Here is a 20665-nt window from a genome sequence, read left to right as displayed (position 1 = left end):
TTCCTACAGGTTTGCTGGTCACATATTTTGCAAAGTTGAGCTTGGCTTTTTCCACATAGTATGTTTACAAGTTTCATCCAAGTTGTAGCAGGTATCAGTACTGCAATTTTTTTTTCTTTTTTGCTGCAAAAAAGAAAACTATATTTAAGTATGCAGTTTGTTAGGGTTAAATCTATTCATATTGTGTTGTGGCAGAATTCCAGATGTTTTTTCATCTTGCAAAACTAAAACTCTAAACCTGTTAAACAAAAACTCCCCATTTCCTCTCCCCGCAGCCCTTGGAAACTGCAATTCTACATTGTATTTCTCTGAATTTGACTACTTTAGAGACCTCATACGGTGGAATCATACAGGACTTCTTTTGGGGAGAATTGGCTGATTCCACTTAGCATAATATTGCTGAGGTTCATTCATGTTGTAGCATATCATGACACTTTCTTCCTTTTAAAGCTGAATAATATTTCATTAGAGGGATAGACCACATTTTGCTTACCATTCATCCAAGGATGAACATTTGGGTTGCTTCTGCCTCATGGCTATTGTGACCAGTGCTGCTATGAACAGTTCAGTTTAGTTCAGTTCAGTCACTCAGTCGTGTCCGACTCTTTGTGATCTCATGAATCGCAGCACGCCAGGCCTCCCTGTCCATCATCAACTCCCGGAGTTTACCCAAACTCATGTCCATCGAGCCGGTGATCATCCAGCCATCTCATCCTCTGTCGTCCCCTTCTCCTCCTGCCCCCAATCCCTCCCAGCATCAGGGTCTTTTCCAATGAGTCAACTCTTCACATGAGGTGGCCAAAGTATTGGAGTTTCAGCTTCAGCATCAGTCCTTCCAATAAACACCTAGGACTGATCTCCTTTAGGATGGACTGGTTGGATCTCCTTGCAGTCCAAGGGACTCTCAAGAGTCTTCTCCAACACCACAGTTCAAAAGCATCAATTCTTCAGTGCTCAGCTTTCTTTACAGTCCAACTCTCACATCCATAAATGAATAAAGTAGTTCTAATTTTAATTTTATGAGGAATATCCATACTGTTTCTCACAGTTGTTGTACTCTTTTACAATGCCACCAATGGTGCACAGATTTTATAATTTTTTCCACAGTTTTACCATTTTAAATGGCACAATTCAGTGGCATTTAAGAAATTGACAATATTGTGGGACTGTCACCTCCATCCTGGAATGTGAAGTCAAGTGGGCCTTAGAAAGCATCACTATGAACAAAGCTAGTGGAGGTGATGGAATTCCAGTGGAGCTATTTCAAATCCTGAAAGATGATGCTGTGAAAGTGCTGCGCTCAATATGCCAGCAAACTTGGAAAACTCAGCAGTGGCCACAGGACTGGAAAAGGTCAATTTTCATTCCAATCCCAAAGAAAGGCAATGCCAAAGAATGCTCAAACTACCACACAATTGCACTCATCTCATATGCTAGTAAGGAGAAGGAAATGGCAACCCACTCCAGTGTTCTTGCCTGGAGAATCCCATGGACAGAGAAGCCTGGTAGGCTGCAGCCCATGGGGTCGCACAGAGTCGGACACGACTGAAGCGACTTGGTGGCAGTGGCATATAGTAGTAAAGTAATGCTCAAAATTCTTCAAGCCAGGCTTCAACAATACGTGAACTGTGAACTTCCAGATGTTCAAGCTGGTTTTTGAAAAGGCAGAGGAACCAGAAATCAAATTGCCAACATCCTCTAGATCATGGAAAAAGCAAGAGAGTTCCAGAAAAACATCTATTTCTGCTTTCTTGACTATGCCAAAGCCTTTGACTGCATGGATCACGATAAACTGTGGAAAATTCTAAAAGAGATGGGAATACCAGACCACGTGACCCTCTTCTTGAGAAATCTGTATGCAGGTCAGGAAGCAACAGTCAGAACTGGACATGGAACAACAGACTGGTTCCAAATAGGAAAAGGAGTACGTCAAGGCTGTATATTGTCACCCTGCTTATTTAACTTATATGCAGAGTACATCATGAGAAACACTGGGCTTGAAGAAGCACAAGCTGAAATCAAGATTTCTGGGAGAAATATCAATAACTTCAGATATGCAGATGACATCACCTTTATGGCAGAAAGTGAAGAGGAACTAAAAAGCCTCTTGATGAAAGTGAAAGTGGAGAGTGAAAAAGTTGGCTTAAAGCTCAACATTCAGAAAACTAAGATCATAGCATCCGGCCCAATCACTTCATGGGAAATAGGTGGGGATACAGTGTCAGACTTTATTTTTATGGGCTCCAAAGTCACTGCAGATGGTGATTGCAGCCATGAAATAGAAAGACACTTACTCCTTGGAAGGAAAGTTATGACCAACCTAGTTCAGTTCAGTCGCTCAGTAGTGTCTGACTCTTTGTGACCCCATGAATCGCAGCACGCCAGGCCTCCCTGTCCATCACCAACTCCTGGAGTTCACCCAGACTCACGTCCATCGAGTCAGTGATGCCATCCAGCCATCTCATCCTCTGTCATCCCCTTCTCCTCCTGCCCCCAATCCCTCCTAGCATCAGAGTCTTTCCCAATGAGTCAACTCTTCGCATGAGGTGGCCAACCTAGACAGCATATTAAAAAGCAGAGACATTACTTTGCCAACAAAGGTCTATCTAGTCAAGGCTATGGTTTTTCCAGTAGTCATGTATGGATGTGAGAGTTGGACTGTGAAGAAAGCTGAGCACAGAAGAATTGATTCTGTTGAACTGTGGTGTTGGAGAAGACTCTTGAGAGTCCCTTGGACTGCAAGGAGATCCAACCAGTCCATCCTAAAGGAGATTAGTCCTGAGTGTTCATTGGAAGGACTGATGTTGAAGCTGAAACTTCAATACTTTTGGCACCTGATGCAAAAAGCTGACTCATTTGAGAAGACCCTGATGCTGGGAAAGATTGAAGGCAGGAGAATGGGATGACAGGGGATGAGATGGTTGGATGGCATCACCAACTCAATGGACATGAGTTTGGGTGAACTCTGGGAGTTGGTGATGGACAGGGAGGCCTGGTGTGCTGCAGTTCATGGGGTCAGAAAGAGTCGAACACAACTGAGTGACTGAACTGAACTAAACTGATCACTTTCATTTAGGTCCAAGACATTTCATCACCCCAAAAGGAAATTTTGAACCCATTAACAATCACTCACCACTAAACCTGTCCTTATTCCCTGGCAACCACTAACCTGTTTTCTATCTTAATGTGTTTACTATTCTTGATATTTTAAATAAATGGAATCATACAATGATGTGTGGTCTTTTGTTACAGGACTCTTTCACTCAGCATAAATTCTTTTTAAAAATTTTAATTGTTAATTGGAGGATGATTACTTACAATATTGTGATGGTTTCTGCCATATATCAACATGAACCAGTCTTAGGTAGACATATGTCCCTGGTCTCTTAAACCTTCCTTGTACCTCTCTCCCCACTCCACCCCTCTAGGTTATCACAGAGAGCCAGATTTGCATTTCCTGCCTTACACAGCTAATTACCACTGGCTATCTATTTTACATATAATAATATACATGTTTCAATGCTATTCTCTCAAATCATCCCATCCTCTCCTTCCCTCACTGTGTCTAAAATCTGTTCTTTATGTCTGCATCTCCTCTGGTGCCCTCTAAAAGTAGAATCATCAGTATTATCTTTCTAGATTCCATGCTATGCTAAGTCACTTCAGTCGTGTCCAACTCTGTGCGACCCCACAGACGGCAGCCCACCAGGCTCCCCCATCCCTGGGATTCTCCAGGCAAGAACACTGGAGTGGGTTGCCATTTCCTTCTCCAATGCATGAAAGTGAAAAGTGAAAGTGAAGTCGCTCAGTCATGTCCGACTCTTAGCGACTCCATAGATTGCAGCCTAACAGGTTCCTCCGTCCATGGGATTCTCCAAGCAAGAGTACTGGAGTGGGGTGCCATTATGCATTAATACATGATATTTATCTTTCTCTTTCTGACTTACTTCATTCTGTATAATATGCTCTAGGTTCATCTACTTCATTAGAACTGACTCAAATGCATTCCTTTTCACAGTTGCGTAATATTCCATTGTATATATGTAACACAACTTCTTTATCCATTCATCTGTCGATTGACATCTAGGTTGCTTCCATGTCCTAGCTATTGTAAATGGTCACTCAGCATAAATTCTTTAAGGGTCACCCATGTAGTAGTATGTATCAGTTCTTTATTCATTTGTGTGGCTAAATGGTATTCCATTGTAGTGATATAGCTCATTTTGTTCATCCACTCATTCACTAATGCACTTTCCAGTTTTTCAAAGTACTTTATTTTGCATCAACCTTGCTTGTGGCAGAGAGAGAGAGAGAACCAGAGGGAGAGAGAGAACCAGAGGGAGTGATAGAAGTACAGCTGATGGAGCAGGTGCCTGGTTAACCTTATAAGCATAAGGTTATTGACAGGAGAGTGGCATAGAAGTTGAAGAGAGGCAGGGAGCTTCAGAGAATAGCACTGGGAAGTGACCAGAGAAAGACAGCCCAGCGGGGATCAGAGAACAGGACTTTATTGTGATGTCAGTCAGGACAACGTCCTGTGAGGGACTCATGCAAGTTAGACCACACAGCAGTAGTAGCTAAGAGCTTTAAGGTCCATTACCTCATTTAAGCACCACAGATGCTCTATGGGAAAAGGAATATTACTCCTTTTCCAGGTGAGCTGGTAAGTACGGTTGATGAGAGATAAACTGAGCCTAAGTCCTTTCCATATGGTAGGGGACAGTTGGCTTCTAGCGGAAAGTTGAAATTAGGGGGTAGCCTGACCTTCAAATTTAGGAAGGAGTTGGTCTCATGAAGATGGGGATAAGCACAGAGCAACCAGCATGCTCAAAGACAGAAGAGCATGGTGGGGGTGGTCCTGCATGGAGTTAATTATAGTAATAATAGTAGTCTTATTGTTATTATCAGTATTTTTTAAATTAAGTTCTTGCTATGTGGCAGTATGTGTGTTAGGGCACTTAAGATGCACTATCATTATTATGAACACCATTTTGCAGATGGATTAAACATGGCTTGGAGAGATTAATGAGCCTCTCCAGGAAGTCTTCCCAGGTAGGGCTCATTACAGCCTCTAAATTCCTTCCCACTGGGTCTTCACTCTCTCCTCAAGCAGGTATGCTGCCATGTTGGGGCTAAACTACACCTCCGTGTCTGAATTCATCCTCATCAGCTTCTCCACCTTCCCTCAGCATCTCCTGCCCGTCTTCTTCCTTCTGTTCCTGCTGATGTACCTGTTCACGCTGCTGGGGAACCTGCTCATCATGGCCACCATCTGGAGCGAGCGCAGCCTCCACACCCCCATGTACCTCTTGCTGTGCGCCCTCTCCATCTCTGAGGTCCTCTACACCTTCGCCATCATCCCGCGCATGCTGGCCGACCTGCTCTCTACTGACCGCTCCATCTCTTTCACGGCCTGTGCCAGCCAGATGTTCTTCTCCTTCACGTTTGGCTTCACCCACTCCTTCCTGCTCACCGTCATGGGCTACGACCGCTACGTGGCCATCTGCCACCCCCTGCGCTACAACGTGCTCATGAGCCCCCGAGGCTGCGCCTGCCTGGTGGCCTGGTCCTGGGCTGGAGGCTCAGTCATGGGGTTGCTGGTGACATCTGCTGTTTTCCACCTCCCCTTCTGTGGTCTCAATGAGGTTCACCATTTTTTCTGCCACGTGCCTCCGCTAATGAAGTTAGCTTGTGGAAACAATGTACTGGGAGTGGCCCTGGGCGTGGGCCTAGTCTGTAGCATGGTCTTGTTGGGTTGCTTTCTCCTCATCCTGCTCTCTTACGCCTTCATCGTGGCCGCCATCTTGAGGATCCCTTCCGCCGAGGGCCGGCACAAAGCCTTCTCCACGTGTGCGTCTCATCTGACTGTGGTCGTTGTGCACTATAGCTTCGCCTCTGTCATCTATGTCAAGCTCACAGGTCTCCACTCTCAGCAAGGCAACATCTTGATAGCCATCACCTACACGGTCCTCACACCTTTCCTGAGCCCCATCATATTCAGCCTCAGGAATGAGGAGCTGAAGAACGCTATGAAGAAGACTTTCCTCAGCAAACTATCTCTCCAGCGTCTGAGTGGCCGGTGTGGAGGTGGTCAGAATATGGTAGAAAGATGAGCATACCCTCATCCGTAAATGGGATTAATAATGACTACCCTGCATGGCTGTTGTAAAGATTGGGGTGTGTGTGTGTGTGTGTGTGTGTGTGTGTGTGTGTGTGAGTGACAGTACCTATTACCTACTGAGTAGGTGCTCAATAAATATTAACTTTTTATTCCCCCTACCTTGGTCTGTGTGTCTGACAATTTTGTATTTTAATCAAGCAGCTTTGTTGAGATATAATTCACATATTGAAAGTACACAATTCAGTTGGTCTTTAGTATATTTATAGAGTTATACAGTTGTCACCTTAATCATTTAAAAATAGTTTTGTCACTCTGAGAAGAAACCCATGTCCCTTCCTTTATTATCAATCACTTCCTACTTCTTCCCAATGCCCTTACCTCCCAGACTCAGGAAATGGCTTTGATGATTTATCTGTTTTGCCTATTCTGGATATTTCATATAAATGGAATCATACACAATGTGGTCTCTTTGAGTAGATCCTTTAATTTAGCACATAGTTCAAGGTTCTTCTATGTTGTAGAATGTACCAGAACTTCATTACTCTTTATTGCCAAATAGTAAGTATGGATAAGTATGGATGGTCTTCCCAGGCAGTGCTGGTGGTAAAGAATATGCCTGCCAATGCAGGAGACATGGGCTTGATCTCTGGGTCAGGAAGATCCCCTGGAGGAATGCATGGCTACCCTCTCCAGTATTCTTTCCTGGAGAAACCCATGGACAGAGGAGCCTGGTGGGTTACAGTCCCAAGGGTTGCAAAGAAGTTCCACAAATCAAATCTCAATCAAAATATGTAACTCTAGGAAATCCCTAGAAATCCATTGGTTAGGACTCAGCACTTTCACTACCAGGGCGTGGGTTCAGCCCCTGGTCAGGGAACTATGGGTGGATAGTGATAAGAGATAGAGTAGGATAAGTAAATAGTAGTTTGAAAGTCCCACTAGGGGATTGAATACAGAGACGGAACTTTAAGGAAGTTTAGGAGATTGTAAATTAATGACCACTCAATAAAAGAATCCGGTAACCAAGCCATAGTCCACACATGTAGTTAAAGCACAAGACAATAGATATACTGTCTATATCTTGTTACATAAAGTCAAGGAGTTAATGGACCTTGAGGAGTTGCATTTTTGAATGTAGCCAAGATAGGAATATAGGTGAAAGGGGCAAGAAATTAGGCAAAAGGGGGCATCATAGCATATGTTACCACACTTCTGCTAATATATATATGATTTAAATAGTGCCATGATAGTCCTGGTTAGACCATATATATGGTCAAAGGAAGAATTAAGGATTTAACCCTTGACGTCTGTCCCAAAATGAGAAAGAAGGTGGTCTCCCCCTCCTTTCTTTTCCTTTGATTATAAAAATGTAGCCCTCATTGTTCTCAGGGCTGCACTCCCTTGCCTGACTGCTTGTATCTCTCGCAAGCATCCTATGCTAATATACTCGTTCTTTGTCCATTGCCTTGTCTCCCTCTGAATTCTTTCTGTGGTGAGACAAAAGAACCCGAGCTTCAGGAGGTCCTGACACCAGGTGAGCAGTTTCAATGAAAAGGTAGTGGGTTCAAGTCTGCTCCTCAGCTCCAGCTTGTGGGATCAAGCTCCTATCTGAGTGTGGCTGGGTTTGAGTCTCAGCCCATGGGTTCAAGCTCCAATATGAGTTTTGGCTGAGTGTGAGTCCCATTTGAGAAGGAGTGCAGTTTCAGTAGTACACCCTAAAAGGAATTTTAATGAACCTAGATTTTTGAATCATCCCATACATAGAATATATACTAAAACCATTAACAGATTTTTATCCTTGTGACTAGCAGTAAACTTTTATTTAGTATGGACTATGCTCCACATAGTCCCTGGTAAAAATCATATATATACATATATATGTATATGTACACACACACACACACACATACTGGCTCCTTCTGCTTTATCTTCAGAGCAGTCCCCTCAGAGTTACTGAAAGGCTGTCTTCTGGGCTAAAATCCTCAGTAAGATCTTGAATAAAACTAAACTCACAACTCTCATGTGTGTTTTTCTTTAACACTTTTGGAGACCATGAAGGGACACAGAACAGACTTCTCTCCTTTGCCTGAACCCTATGAGTATCCAGAGCCTTGGTACCAGCAAGGGCTTCTTGTGTCTGTCCATCTTCTTGGCAAGTCCAGACTGGAGGGTTTCTTCTGGGCCTCAAATCTCTTGTCTTGAATGATTATCCTGAGATTTATTCAGTGGTTATAAACTCCTCACTGCAAGAAATAGATTTCCTTGAACTTAAACTCAAGAAGAGGTATCTGGATTCCCCAGTTGAAAGACACTGGGAAGGTTCTGACTGGGTGATTAGGTAAGGGCTGACCTGGTATCTTTCCTTGAATTGGTTACATTAACAATTTGTCAGAATAAAAGTGAAAATATCATATGAGAGCCTTCAGATCTAAAGATAAGGGACATAGCTTCTACCAGCTGGTTGTGGCTTTCCCAACTAACTGAAAAAAGGAGAAAAGGAAAGATACACGCATTTGAATGCAGAGTTCCAAAGAATGGCAAGGAGAGAAAAGAAACCCTTCCTCAGTGATCAATGCAAAGAAATACAGGAAAACAATAGAATGGGAGAGACTAGAGATCACTTCAAGAAAATTAGAGATACCAAGGGAACATTTCATGTGAAGATGGGCTCGATAAAGGACAGAAATGGTATGGACCTAACAGAAGCAGAAGATATTAAGAAGAGATGGCAAGAATACACAGAAGAACTATACAAAAAAGATCTTCATGACCAAGATAATCACGATGGTGTGATCACTCACATAGAGCTAGATTCCTGGAATGTGAAGTCAAGTGGGCCTTAGAAAGCATCACTATGAACAAAGCTAGTGGAGGTGATGGAATTCCAGTGGAGCTATTTCAAATCCTGAAAGATGATGCTGTGAAAGTGCTGCACTCAATATGCCAGCAAATTTGGAAAACTCAGCAGTGGCCACAGGACTGGAAAAGGTCAGTTTTCATTCCAATCCCAAAGAAAGGCAATGCAAAAGAATGCTCAAACTACTGCACAATTGTACTCATCTCACATGCTAGTAAAGGAATGCTCAAAATTCTTCAAGCCAGACTTCAGCAATACGTGAACCATGAATTTCCACATGTTCAAGCTGGTTTTAGAAAAGGCAGAGGAACCAGAGATCAAATTGTCAACATCCGCTGGATCATGGAAAAAGCAAGAGAGTTCCAGAAAAACATCTATTTCTGCTTTATTGACTATGCCAAAGCCTTTGACTGTGTGGATCACAATAAACTGTGGACAATTCTGAAAGAGATGGGAATACCAGACCACCTGACCTGCCTCTTGAGAAATTTGTTTGCAGGTCAGGAAGCAATAGTTAGAACTGGACATGGAACAACAGACTGGTTCCAAATAGGAAAAGGAGTTCATCAAGGCTGTATATTGTCACCCTGTTTATTTAACTTATATGCAGAGTACATCATGAGAAACGCTGGACTGGAAGAAACACAAGCTGGAATCAAGATTGCAGGGAGAAATGTCAATAACCTCAGATATGCAGATAACATGACCCTTATGGCAGAAAGTGCAGAGGAACTCAAAAGCCTCTTGATGACAGTGAAAGTGGAGAGTGAATAAGTTGGCTTATAGCTCAACATTCAGAAAACGAAGATCATGGCATCCGGTCCCATCACTTCATGGGAAATAGATGGGGAAACAGTGGAAACAGTGTCAGACTTTATTTTTCAGGGCTCCAGAATCACTGCAGATGGTGACTGCAGCCATGAAATTAAAAGACGCTTACTCCTTGGAAGGAAAGTTATGACCAACCTAGATAGCATATTCAAAAGCAGAGACATCACTTTGCCAACAAAGGTCCATCTAGTCAAGGCTATGGTTTTTCCAGTGGTCATGTATGGATGTGAGAGTTGGACTGTGAAGAAGGCTGAGCGCCAAAGAATTGATGCTTTTGAACTGTGGTGTTGGAGAAGACTCTTGAGAGTCCCTTGGACTGCAAGGAGATCCAACCAGTCCATTCTGAAGATCAGCCCTGGGATTTCTTTGGAAGGAATGATGCTAAAGCTGAAACTCCAGTACTTTGGCCACCTCATGCGAAGAGTTGACTCATTGGAAAAGACCCTGATGCTGGGAGGGATTGGGGGCAAGAGGAGAAGGGGACTACAGAGGATGAGATGGCTGGATGGCATCACTGATTCGATGGATGTGAGTCTGAGTGAACTCCGGGAGTTGGTGATAGACAGGGAGACCTGGTGTGCTGCGATTCATGGGGTCGCAAAGAGTCGGACACGACTGAGCGACTGATCTGATCTGATCTGAATGGTATGTCTACTTAAAAACAATTTTTTTCAGATTTTTGATAACTTGAAACTTTAGAATTTTGATAAGTTAAATATTAGAGATTTATTGAATATTTAGATCATTCCCAGATAAAATGATACTGAAACATTAATTATGGAACATAGGCTTTATTTTTAAAGAGAAACTATTTTTATGGCTATTAATAAATATGCTTGGTTCCACACTGAGAAGCTTTCTATAAGAAAGCTTGCTTTTAAAAATTATAAATAGCATTTAAAATGTTTCTAATCCATAGAATGCTAAAGTAAAAGACAGTTTATAATTGCATACTTCTTAATTTTCATTTTAGGTTTTAAAGGTTAAGGATTCTAACTAATACATATAATCAAAACTACCATTGTTTTTTTAAAAAAACTTTGTGTGGAAAAACATGTATAAGGAATGGAAATGTATTTTGTTAAAAGGAAAGAAAATAATTTTGTCCTAAAGAGAGGTTATGAAAGAGAGAGAGAGAAATACACAAAGCATAGGACAAAATCTGAAGATAATCTGAGTTATAAAAGGTTTATGAGAAAGGGATGCTGAGAAAAAACAATCAGGACTGAATAAGATTAGGATAAATTTAGTTGAGTAAATTAATTTTTAAATTTGAAGTATAGATGATTTACAAAATAAATATTTGTTTCAGGAGTGCAGTATAGTGATTCAGTATTTTTATAGATTACATTCTAAGTAAACAAAAAATACTGGCTATATATTCCCTGTGATGTATATGTATTTTTGTAGTTTACTTACTTGTATTTTATACATAGTAGTTTTTACCTCTTAATCCCTTACCCCTGTATTGCCCCTTCCCTCTTCCCACTCCCCAGTGGGAACTGCTAGATTGTTCAATCTGTATGTTTCTGTTTTGTTATATTTATTTCTTTGTTTTATTTTTTAGATTCCACATATATGTGGTAACATAGGTATTTGTCTTTCTTTGTCTAAGAAAGCATAATACTAAGCATAATATCCTCCAGGCCCAACAATGTTGTTGCAAAGGCAAAATTTTAATTTTTAATTGCTGAGTAATATTCCATTCCATATATACACCACATCTTTATCCACTTACCTGTTGAGGAACACTTAAGTTGCTTCCATATCTTGGCTATTGCAAATAATGCTGCTATGGACACTGGGGTGAAAATATCTTTTCAAATTAGTGCTTTGCTGTCTTCAGATATATACCCATGAATGGAATTTCTGGATCACATGGTAGTTCTACTTTGTTTCTTTGAGAAACCTCCATACTGTTTGCTTCCCAGTGGCTCAGCGGTAAAGAATCTTCCTGCAATGTTAGAGTTGCAGGAAATGAAAGTTTGATCCCTGGGTCAAGAAGATCCCCTGGAGAAGGCATGGAAACCTACTCCAGTATTCTTGCCTGTAGAATCCCATGGACAGAGGAACCTGGCGGGCGGCAGTCTATAGGGTCACAAAGAGTTGGACAGGACTGAAGCAATTTAGCATGCACGCAGGCCATATGTTTTCCATAGGGGCTGCACCAATATACAGGGTACTAGGGTCCCTTTCAGAGAAGGCTATGGCACCCCACTCCAGTACTCTTGCCTGGAAAATCCCATGGACGGAGGAGCCTGGTGGGCTGCAGTCCATGGGGTCACAAAGAGTCGGACACGACTGAGCGACTTCACTTTCACTTTTCACTTTCATGCATTGGAGAAGGAAATGGCAACCCACTCCAGTGTTCATGCCTGGAGAATCCCAGGGACGGGGGAGCCTGGTGGGCTGCCGTCTATGGGGTCGCACAGAGTCGGACACGTCTGAAGCGACTTAGCAGCAGCAGCAGGGTCCTTTTCCTCCACAGCCTTACCAACACTTGTTATTTGTAGACCTTTGACAATAGCAATTCTGACCGGTGTAAGATGATATCTCACTGATGTGTTGGTTTGCATTTCTCTAGTTGAACACCTTTTCATTGGTCCCTTGGCCATAGGTATATCTCCATTGGAAAACTGTATTTTTGGTCTTCTGCCCATTTAAAAATCAAGTTTTTTTTTTTTTTTTTTTGAGATGTGTGAGTTGCTCGTATATTTTGAATATTAACTCTTTATTCATCATATTATTTGCAAGTACTTTCTCCTATATCATAGGTTGTCTTTTTGTTTTGTTGAGTCTTTTAAGTCAGTCCCATTTGCTTATTTATTTATTTTTTTTTCCAAGCAGACTATTCCAAGAAAATATTGCTGTGATTTATGTCAAATCTGTTCAGCCTATGTTCTCTTCTAGGAGTTTTATGGTTTCAGGGACCCATTCATAACACATTATAAATTTATTTTTTTATATGGTGCAAGAAACTGTTCTAATTTTATTATTTACATATAGCTGTCCCATTTCCCCAGCACCACTTATTAAAGACACTGTGTGTATATATGTATATAAATGTGTGTGTGTGTGTATACAACATTGTTTATATATAAATAGCATCACTTATTAAAGACACTGTTTACATATAACATATATATATATATATATATATATATATATATATATATATGTTGAGTGATGCTAAAGCTGAAACTCCAGTACTTTGGCCACCTCATGCAAAGAGTTGACTTATTGGAAAAGACTCTGATGCTGGGAGGGATTGGGGGCAGAAGAAGGGGACGACAGAGGATTAGACGGCTGGATGGCGTCACTGACTCGATGGACATGGGTTTGGGTGAACTCCGGGAGTTGGTGATGGACAGGGAGGCCTGGCATGCTGCAATTCATGGGGTCACAAAGAGTTGGACATGACTGAGCGACTGAACTGAACTGATATGTTGAGTAGTACTTAGTTTTCCCATATCTTAGCTATTGTATTATAAATAATGTTGCTGTGGATATTGGGGTGCAAGTATCTTTTTTAATCAGTGTTTTTGCTTTCTTTGGCTATATACTCAGCAGTGAGGTTTCTGGGTCATGTGGTATTTCTATTTTTAGTTTTTGAGGAACTTCCATACTGTTTTCTGTACTGGTTACACCAACTTACATTTTCACCAACAGTGTAGTAGGGTTCCCTTTTCTCTACATCCTCACTAACATTGGCCATTTATAGACATTTTGATGATATTCTTCTTACAGGTGTGAGGTGACATTCATTGTGGTTTTGATTTGTAGCTCTCTGATGATTAGTGATGTTATGTATTTTTTTCATTTGCCAATTTGTCATCAACATATCTCCTTTGGAAAATTTTTATTCAGATCATCTGACAATTTTGAACTGGATTCTTTTTTACATTGAGTTGCATGAGCTATTTATAAATTTTATATATTAATCACTTATTGGTTATATCATTTGCAAATATTTCTCCCACAAAGTAGTTTGTCTTTTTAGTTTGTTAATGATTTCCAAATCCTAAAAGACTATGCTGTGAAAGTGCTGCACTCAATATGCCAGTAAATTTGGAAAACTCAGCAGTGGCCACAGGACTGGAAAAGGTCAGTTTTCATTCCAATCCCAAAGAAAGGCAATGCAAAAGAATGCTCAAACTACCCCACAATTGCACTCATCTCACACGCTAGTAAAGTAATGCTCAAAATTCTCCAAGCCAGGCTTCAGCAATACATGAACCGTGAACTTCCACATGTTTGAGCTGGATTTAGAAAAGGCAGAGGAACCAGAGATCAAATTGCTAACATCTGATGGATCATCGAAAAAACAAGAGAGTTCCAGAAAAACATCTATTTCTGCTTTATTGACTATGCCAAAGCCTTTGACTGTGTGGGTCACAATAAACTCTGGAAAATTCTTCAAGAGATGGGAATACCAGACCACCTCACTTGCCTCTTAAGAAACCTGTATGCAGGTCAGGAAGCAACAGTTAGAACTGGACATGGAACAACAGACTGGTTCCAAATAGGAAAAGGAGTATGTCAAGGCTGTATATTGTCACCCTGCTTATTTAACTTATATGCAGAGTACATCATGAAAAATGCTGGGCTGGAGGAAGCACAAGCTGGAATCAAGTTTGCCGGGAGAAATATCAATAACCTCAGATATGCAGATGACACCACCTTTATGGCAGAAAGTGAAGAGGAACTAAAAAGCCTCTTGATGAAAGTGAAAGAGGAGAGTGAAAAAGTTGGCTTAAAGCTCAACATTCAGAAAACGAAGATCATGGCATCTGGTCCCATCACTTCATGGCAAATAGATGGGGAAACAGTGGCTGACTTTATTTTTTGGGGCTCCAAAATCACTGCGGATGGTGATTGCAGCCATGAAATTAAAAGATGCTTACTCCTTGGAAGGAAAGTTATGACCAACCTAGACAGCATATTAAAAAGCAGAGACATTACTTTGCCAACAAAGGTCTGTCTAGTCAAGGCTATGGTTTTTCCAGTGGTCATATATAGATGTGAGAATTGGACTATAAAGAAAGCTGAGCACCAAAGAATTGATGCTTTTGAACTGTAGTATTGGAGAAGACTCTTGAAAGTCCCTTGGATCCCAAGGAGATCCAACCAGTCTATCCTAAAAGAGATCAGTTCTGGGTGTTCATTGGAAGGACTGATGTTGAAGCTGAAGCTCCAATACTTTGGCCACCTGATGCGAAGAGCTGACTCATTTGAAAAGACTCTGATGCTGGGAAAGATTGAGGGCAGGAGGAGAAGGGGACAACAGAGGATGAGATGGTTGGACGGAATCACCAACTCAATGCACATGGGTTTGGGTGGACTCCGGGAGTTGGTGATGGACAGGGAGGCCTGGTATGTTCATGGGGTCACAAAGAGTCAGACATGACTGAGTGACTGAACTGAACTGAACTTTCTCTCTTAATGTAGTGTTTATCACAATAAACTTCCCTCTTAGAACTACTTTTGCTGTATTCCAAGTTGTGTAATGTTGTTATCCATTTACATTCAGCTCAAGATAATTTTTAATTTCTCTTTTGGTTTCTTTATTGACCCAATAGTTGTTTAACAAATTAATCTCTTGGACTGAACAGCTTCACAGAGGAATTCAACCAAATATATAAGGAAGACTAATACCTATCCTTCTCAAAATACTGCAAAAAAAGTAAAGAGGATGGAACACTCCAAACTCATCCTAAGAGTCCATAATTACCCTGATACCAAAACCAGATGAAATCACTACAAGGAAAAGAGAAAGTTGCAGGTCAATATCCATGATGATACAGATGAAAATCCTCAAAAATATTAGCAAACCGAAATTAACAATTTATAAAAAGGATTATACATGACTATCAAGTTGGATTAATTCCAGGTTCAATATCCACACACCAACCAGTGTGATACACCACATACACAAAAGAGAGGATAAAACTCACATTATCTCATTAGAAGCAGAAAAAATTGACAAAGTTCAACATCCATTCATGATTAAAAATTTTCATCAAAGTTGGTATAGAAGGAACATATCTCAACATAATGAAGACCAATTGTTACAGTCCCACTGCTAACATTACAACTGAATGAAAAGTTGAAAACTATTCCTCTAAAATCAGAATCAGGACAAGGATGACCACTCTTGCCACCTCTATTTGACATAATATTGGAAATCCTAGATACAGCAATCAGACAGGGAAAAGATATAAAAGCATCCAAAGTAGAAAAGAAAAGTAAAAATTTCTCTATTTGCAGATGATATAGCACTATATATATATAAAATCTTAAAATCACTACTTAAAAACAATCACAACTAGTAAATGAATTCAGTAGATTTGTAACTTATAAGACTAAGTTATCTTAGTTATTTAACTTATAAGACTAAGTTATTTTAGTTATCTAACTTACAAGACTTAGAAATCTGTTGCTTTTCTTTATACCAAAATCACATCAAAAAGAATAAAGTAACCTGGAATAAACTTAACCAAAGAGGTAAATGACTTTTTTCTCTGAAAACTATAAAACACTGATGAAAAAAATTGAAGATGCGACCAAAAAATTGAAAGATAACCCATGTTCATGGATATAAGAATAATATTGTTTTAAAGTCTATACTACCAAAAGCAATCTATAATATATAATGGAGAAAGACAATCTGGGAAAACTGGACAAATGTAAAACAATGTAAAACAATGAGATTAAAGCATTCTCTAACACTATATTAAAAATTAATATTGGGTTAAATGTCTTTATGTAAGATCTGAAGCCATAAAACTCAGTACAAAACAGGCAGAAAACATTTATGGCACTTTGCCATAAATTATAGCAATATTTTCTTGGTTCAGTCTTCTACAGCAGAATAAATAAAAGAAAAATAAACAAATGGGACCTAATTAAATGTAAAAGCTTTTGCACAGCAATGGAAATCATTCAATTCACTTCAGCTGCTCAATCATGTCAAACTATGTGACCCCATGGCATGCCAGGCCTCCATGTCCATCACCAACTTCAGGAGTTTACTCCAACTCATGTCCATTGAGTTGGTGATGCCATCCAACCATCTCATCCTCTGTCATCCCCTTCTCCTCCTGCCCTCAATCTTTCCCAGCATCAGGTCTTTTCAAATGAGTCCACTCTTCACATCAGGTGGCCAAAGTATTGCAGTTTCAGCTTCAGCATCAGTCCCTCCAGTGAACACCCAGTACTGATTTCCTTTAGGATGGACTGGTTGGATCTCCTTGAGGTCCAAGGGACTCTCAAGAGTCTTCTCCAACACCACAGCTCAAAAGAATCAATTCTTCTATAAAACTCAACTTTCTTTACAGTCCAACTCTCACATCCATACTTGATTACTGGATAAAGCATAGCCTTGGCTAGACGGACCTTTGTTGGCAAAGTAATGTCTCTGCTTTTTAATATGCTGTCTAGGTTGGTCATAACTTTCCTTCCAAGGAGCAAGCATCTTTTAATTTCATGGCTGCAATCACCATCCGCAGTGATTTTGGAGCCCCAAAAATAAAGTCAGCCACTGTTTCCCCACTATTTGCCATGAAGTGATGGGACCAGATGCCATGATCTTAGTTTTCTGAATGTTGAGCTTTAAGCCAACTTTTTCACTCTCCTCTTTCACTTTCATCAAGAGGCTTTTTAGTTCCTCTTCACTTTCTGCCATAAGGGTGGTGTCATCTGCATATCTGAGGTTATTGATATTTCTCCCGGCAATCTTGATTCCAGCTTGTGCTTCCTCCAGCCCAGCATTTCTCATGATGTACTCTGCATAGAAGTTAAATAAGCAGGGTGACAATATACAGCCTTGACATACTCCTTTTCCTATTTGGAACCAGTCTGTTGTTCCATGTCCAGTTCTAACTGTTGTTTCCTGACCTGCATACAGATTTCTCAAGAGGCAGGTCAGGTGGCCTGGTATTCCCATCTCTTGAAGAATTTTCCAGTTTATTGTGACCCACACAGTCAAAGGCTTTGGCATAGTCAATAAAGCAGAAATAGATGTTTTTTCTGGAACTCTCTTGCTTTTTCAATGATCCATCAGATGTTAGCAATTTGATCTCTGGTTCCTCTGCCTTTTCTAAATCCCGCTTGAACATGTGGAAGTTCACGGTTCATGTATTGCTGAAGCCTGGCTTGGAGAATTTTGAGCATTACTTTACTAGCTTGTGAGATAAGTGCAATTGTGCAGTAGTTTGAGCATTCTTTGGCATTGCCTTTCTTTGGGATTGGAATGAAACCTGACCTTTTCCAGTCCTGTGGCCACTGCTGAGTTTTCCAAATTTACTGGCATATTGAGTGCAGCACTTTCACAGCATCATCTTTCAGGATTTGAAATAGCTCAACTGGAATTCCATCACTTCCACTAGCTTTGTTCATAGTGACGTTTCCTAAGGCCCACTTGACTTCACATTCCAGGATGTCTGGCTCTAGGTGAGTGATCACACCATTGTGATTATCTAGGTCATGAAGATCTTTTTTGTACATTTCTTCTGTATATTCCTGCCACCTCTTCTTAATATCTTCTGCTTCTGTTAGGTCCCTACAATTTTTTTTCTTTATTGAGCCCATATTTGCATGAAATATTCCCTTGGTATCTCTAATTTTCTTGAAGAGATCTCTAGTCTTTCCCATTCTACTGTTTTCCTGTATTTCTTTGCACTGATCCCTGAGGAAGCTTTCTTTTCTCTCCTTGCTATTCTTTGGAACTCTGCATTCAAATGGGCATATCTTTCCTTTTCTCCTTTGTTTTTCGCTTCCCTTCTTTTCACAGCTATTTGTAAGGCCTCCTCAGACAGCCATTTTCCTTTTTTGCATTTCTTTTTCTTGGGGATGGTCTTGATTCCTGTCTCCTGTACAGTGTCACAAACCTCCATCCATAGTTCATCAGGCACTCATCTATCAGATCTAGTCCCTTAAATCTATTTCTCAGTTCCACTGTATAGTCAGTGGAAGGCAATGGCACCCCACTCCAGTACTTTAGCCTAGAAAATCCCATGGACGGAGGAGCCTGGTAGGCTGCAGTCCATGGGGTTGCAAAGAGTCGGATACGACTGAGCAACTTCCCTTTCACTTTTCACTTTCATGCATTGGAGAAGGAGATGGCAACCCACTCCAGTGTTCTTGCCTGGAGAATCCCAGGGACGGGGAAGCCTGGTGGGTTGCCGTCTATGGTGTCGCACAGAGTCGGACACGACTGAAGCGACTTAGCAGTAGCAGTATAGTCATAAGGGATTTGGTTTAGGTCGTACCTGAATAGTGTAGTGGTTTTCTCCACTTTCTTCAATTTCAGTCTGAATTTGGCAATAAGGAGTTCATGATCCGAGCCATCGTCAGCTCCTGGTCTTGTTTTGGCTGACTCTATTGAGCTTCTCCATCTTTGGCTGCAAAGAATATAATCAATCTGATTTCGGTTTGGCCATCTGATGATGTCCATGTGTAGAGTCTTCTCTTGTGTTATTGGAAGAGGGTGTTTGCTATGACCAGTGCATTCTATTGGCAGAACTCTATTAGCCTTTGCTCTGCTTCATTCCGTACTCCAAGGCCAAATTTGGCTGTTACTCCAGGTGTTTCTTGACGTCCTACTTTTGCATTCCAGTCCCCTATAATGAAAAGGACATCTTTTTTGTGTGTTAGTTCTAGAAGGTCTTGTAGGTCTTCATAGAACTGTTCAACTTCAGCTTCTTCAGCGTTACTGGTTGGGGCATAGACTTTGATTACCATGATATTGAATGGTTTGCCTTGGAAATGAACAGAGATCATTCTGTCATTTTTGAGATTGCATCCAAGTACTGCATTTTGGACTCTTTTGTTGACTATGGTGGCTACTCCATTTCTTCTAAGGGATTCCTGCCCACAGTAGTAGATATAATGGTCATATGAGTTAAATTCACCCATTCCAGTTCATCTTAGTTCACTGATTCCTAGAATGTCAACATTCACTCTTGTCATTGCCTGTTTGACCACTTCCAATTTGCCTTGATTAATGGACCTAACATTCCAGGTTCCTATGCAATATTGCTCTTTACAGCATTGAACCTTGCTTCTATCACCAGTCCCATTCACAACTGGGTGCTGGTTTTGCTTTGGCTCCATCCCTTCATTCTTTTTGGAGTTTTTTCTCCACTGATCTCCAGTAGCATATTGGGTACCTACTGATCTGGGGAGTTCATCTTTCAGTGTCCTATCTTTTTGCCTTTCATACAGTTCATGGGGCTCTCCAGGCAAGAATACTGAAGTGGTTTTTCATTCCCTTCTCCAGTGGAACACATTCTTTCAGACCTCTCCTCCATGAAAGATCCCAAATGGACACCTGAACTTTACATCTCAAAGAATTAGGAAAAGAACAGACAAAGCCCCAAATTAGTAGAAGCGAGGAACTAAAAAGAAATCAAAGCAGAAACAAATAAAACATAGATTAGAAAAACAATAGAAAATATCAATGAAACTGAGAGTTGGCTCTTTGAAAAAAGAAAAAAAATTGACAAAACTTTACTAGACTACTCAGGAGAAAAAAGAAAGAAGGCTCAAATAAAATCAGAAATGTAAATGGAGACATTAAAACTGATACCATAGAAACGCAAAAAATCAGAAGAGACTATTATGAACAATTATACACCAACTAATTGAACAACCTAGAAGAGATGATAAATTCCTCCAAACACAAAACCTACCAAGACTGACTCATGAAAATTAGAATATGTGAACAGATCAATAACAAGTAAAGAAATTGAACAAGCAATCAAAAATTTTGCAACAAAGAAAAGCCCAGAACAAAATGATTTCACAGGTAAATGTTACCAAAGGATCAATGCCAATCATTTTCAAATGCTTCCAAA

At 40.6% G+C, this 20665-nt stretch overlaps 1 protein-coding gene across 1 annotated transcript; it reads left to right on the top strand.

Moving 5' to 3' along the window:
- Positions 1-5123: 5123 nt before the first annotated feature.
- On the top strand, positions 5124-6113 carry LOC113896496 (olfactory receptor 10H2-like). The gene has a single exon (XM_027548662.1). It carries the CDS (start codon positions 5124-5126, stop codon positions 6111-6113), a length of 990 nt encoding a protein of 329 aa, XP_027404463.1.
- The last annotated feature ends 14552 nt before the right edge of the window (positions 6114-20665 follow it).

Source organism: Bos indicus x Bos taurus, chromosome 7, assembly GCF_003369695.1.
Source record: "Bos indicus x Bos taurus breed Angus x Brahman F1 hybrid chromosome 7, Bos_hybrid_MaternalHap_v2.0, whole genome shotgun sequence".
Taxonomy (NCBI): Eukaryota; Metazoa; Chordata; class Mammalia; order Artiodactyla; family Bovidae; genus Bos; species Bos indicus x Bos taurus.
Note: the sequence above shows the minus strand (reverse complement) of the source record. Positions and strands in the feature narration are given on the sequence as shown.

Coding starts and splice junctions, on each gene's coding strand:
- LOC113896496 (XM_027548662.1), top strand. CDS start 5,124: ATGTTGGGGCTAAACTACACCTCCGTGTCTGAATTCATCCTCATCAGC.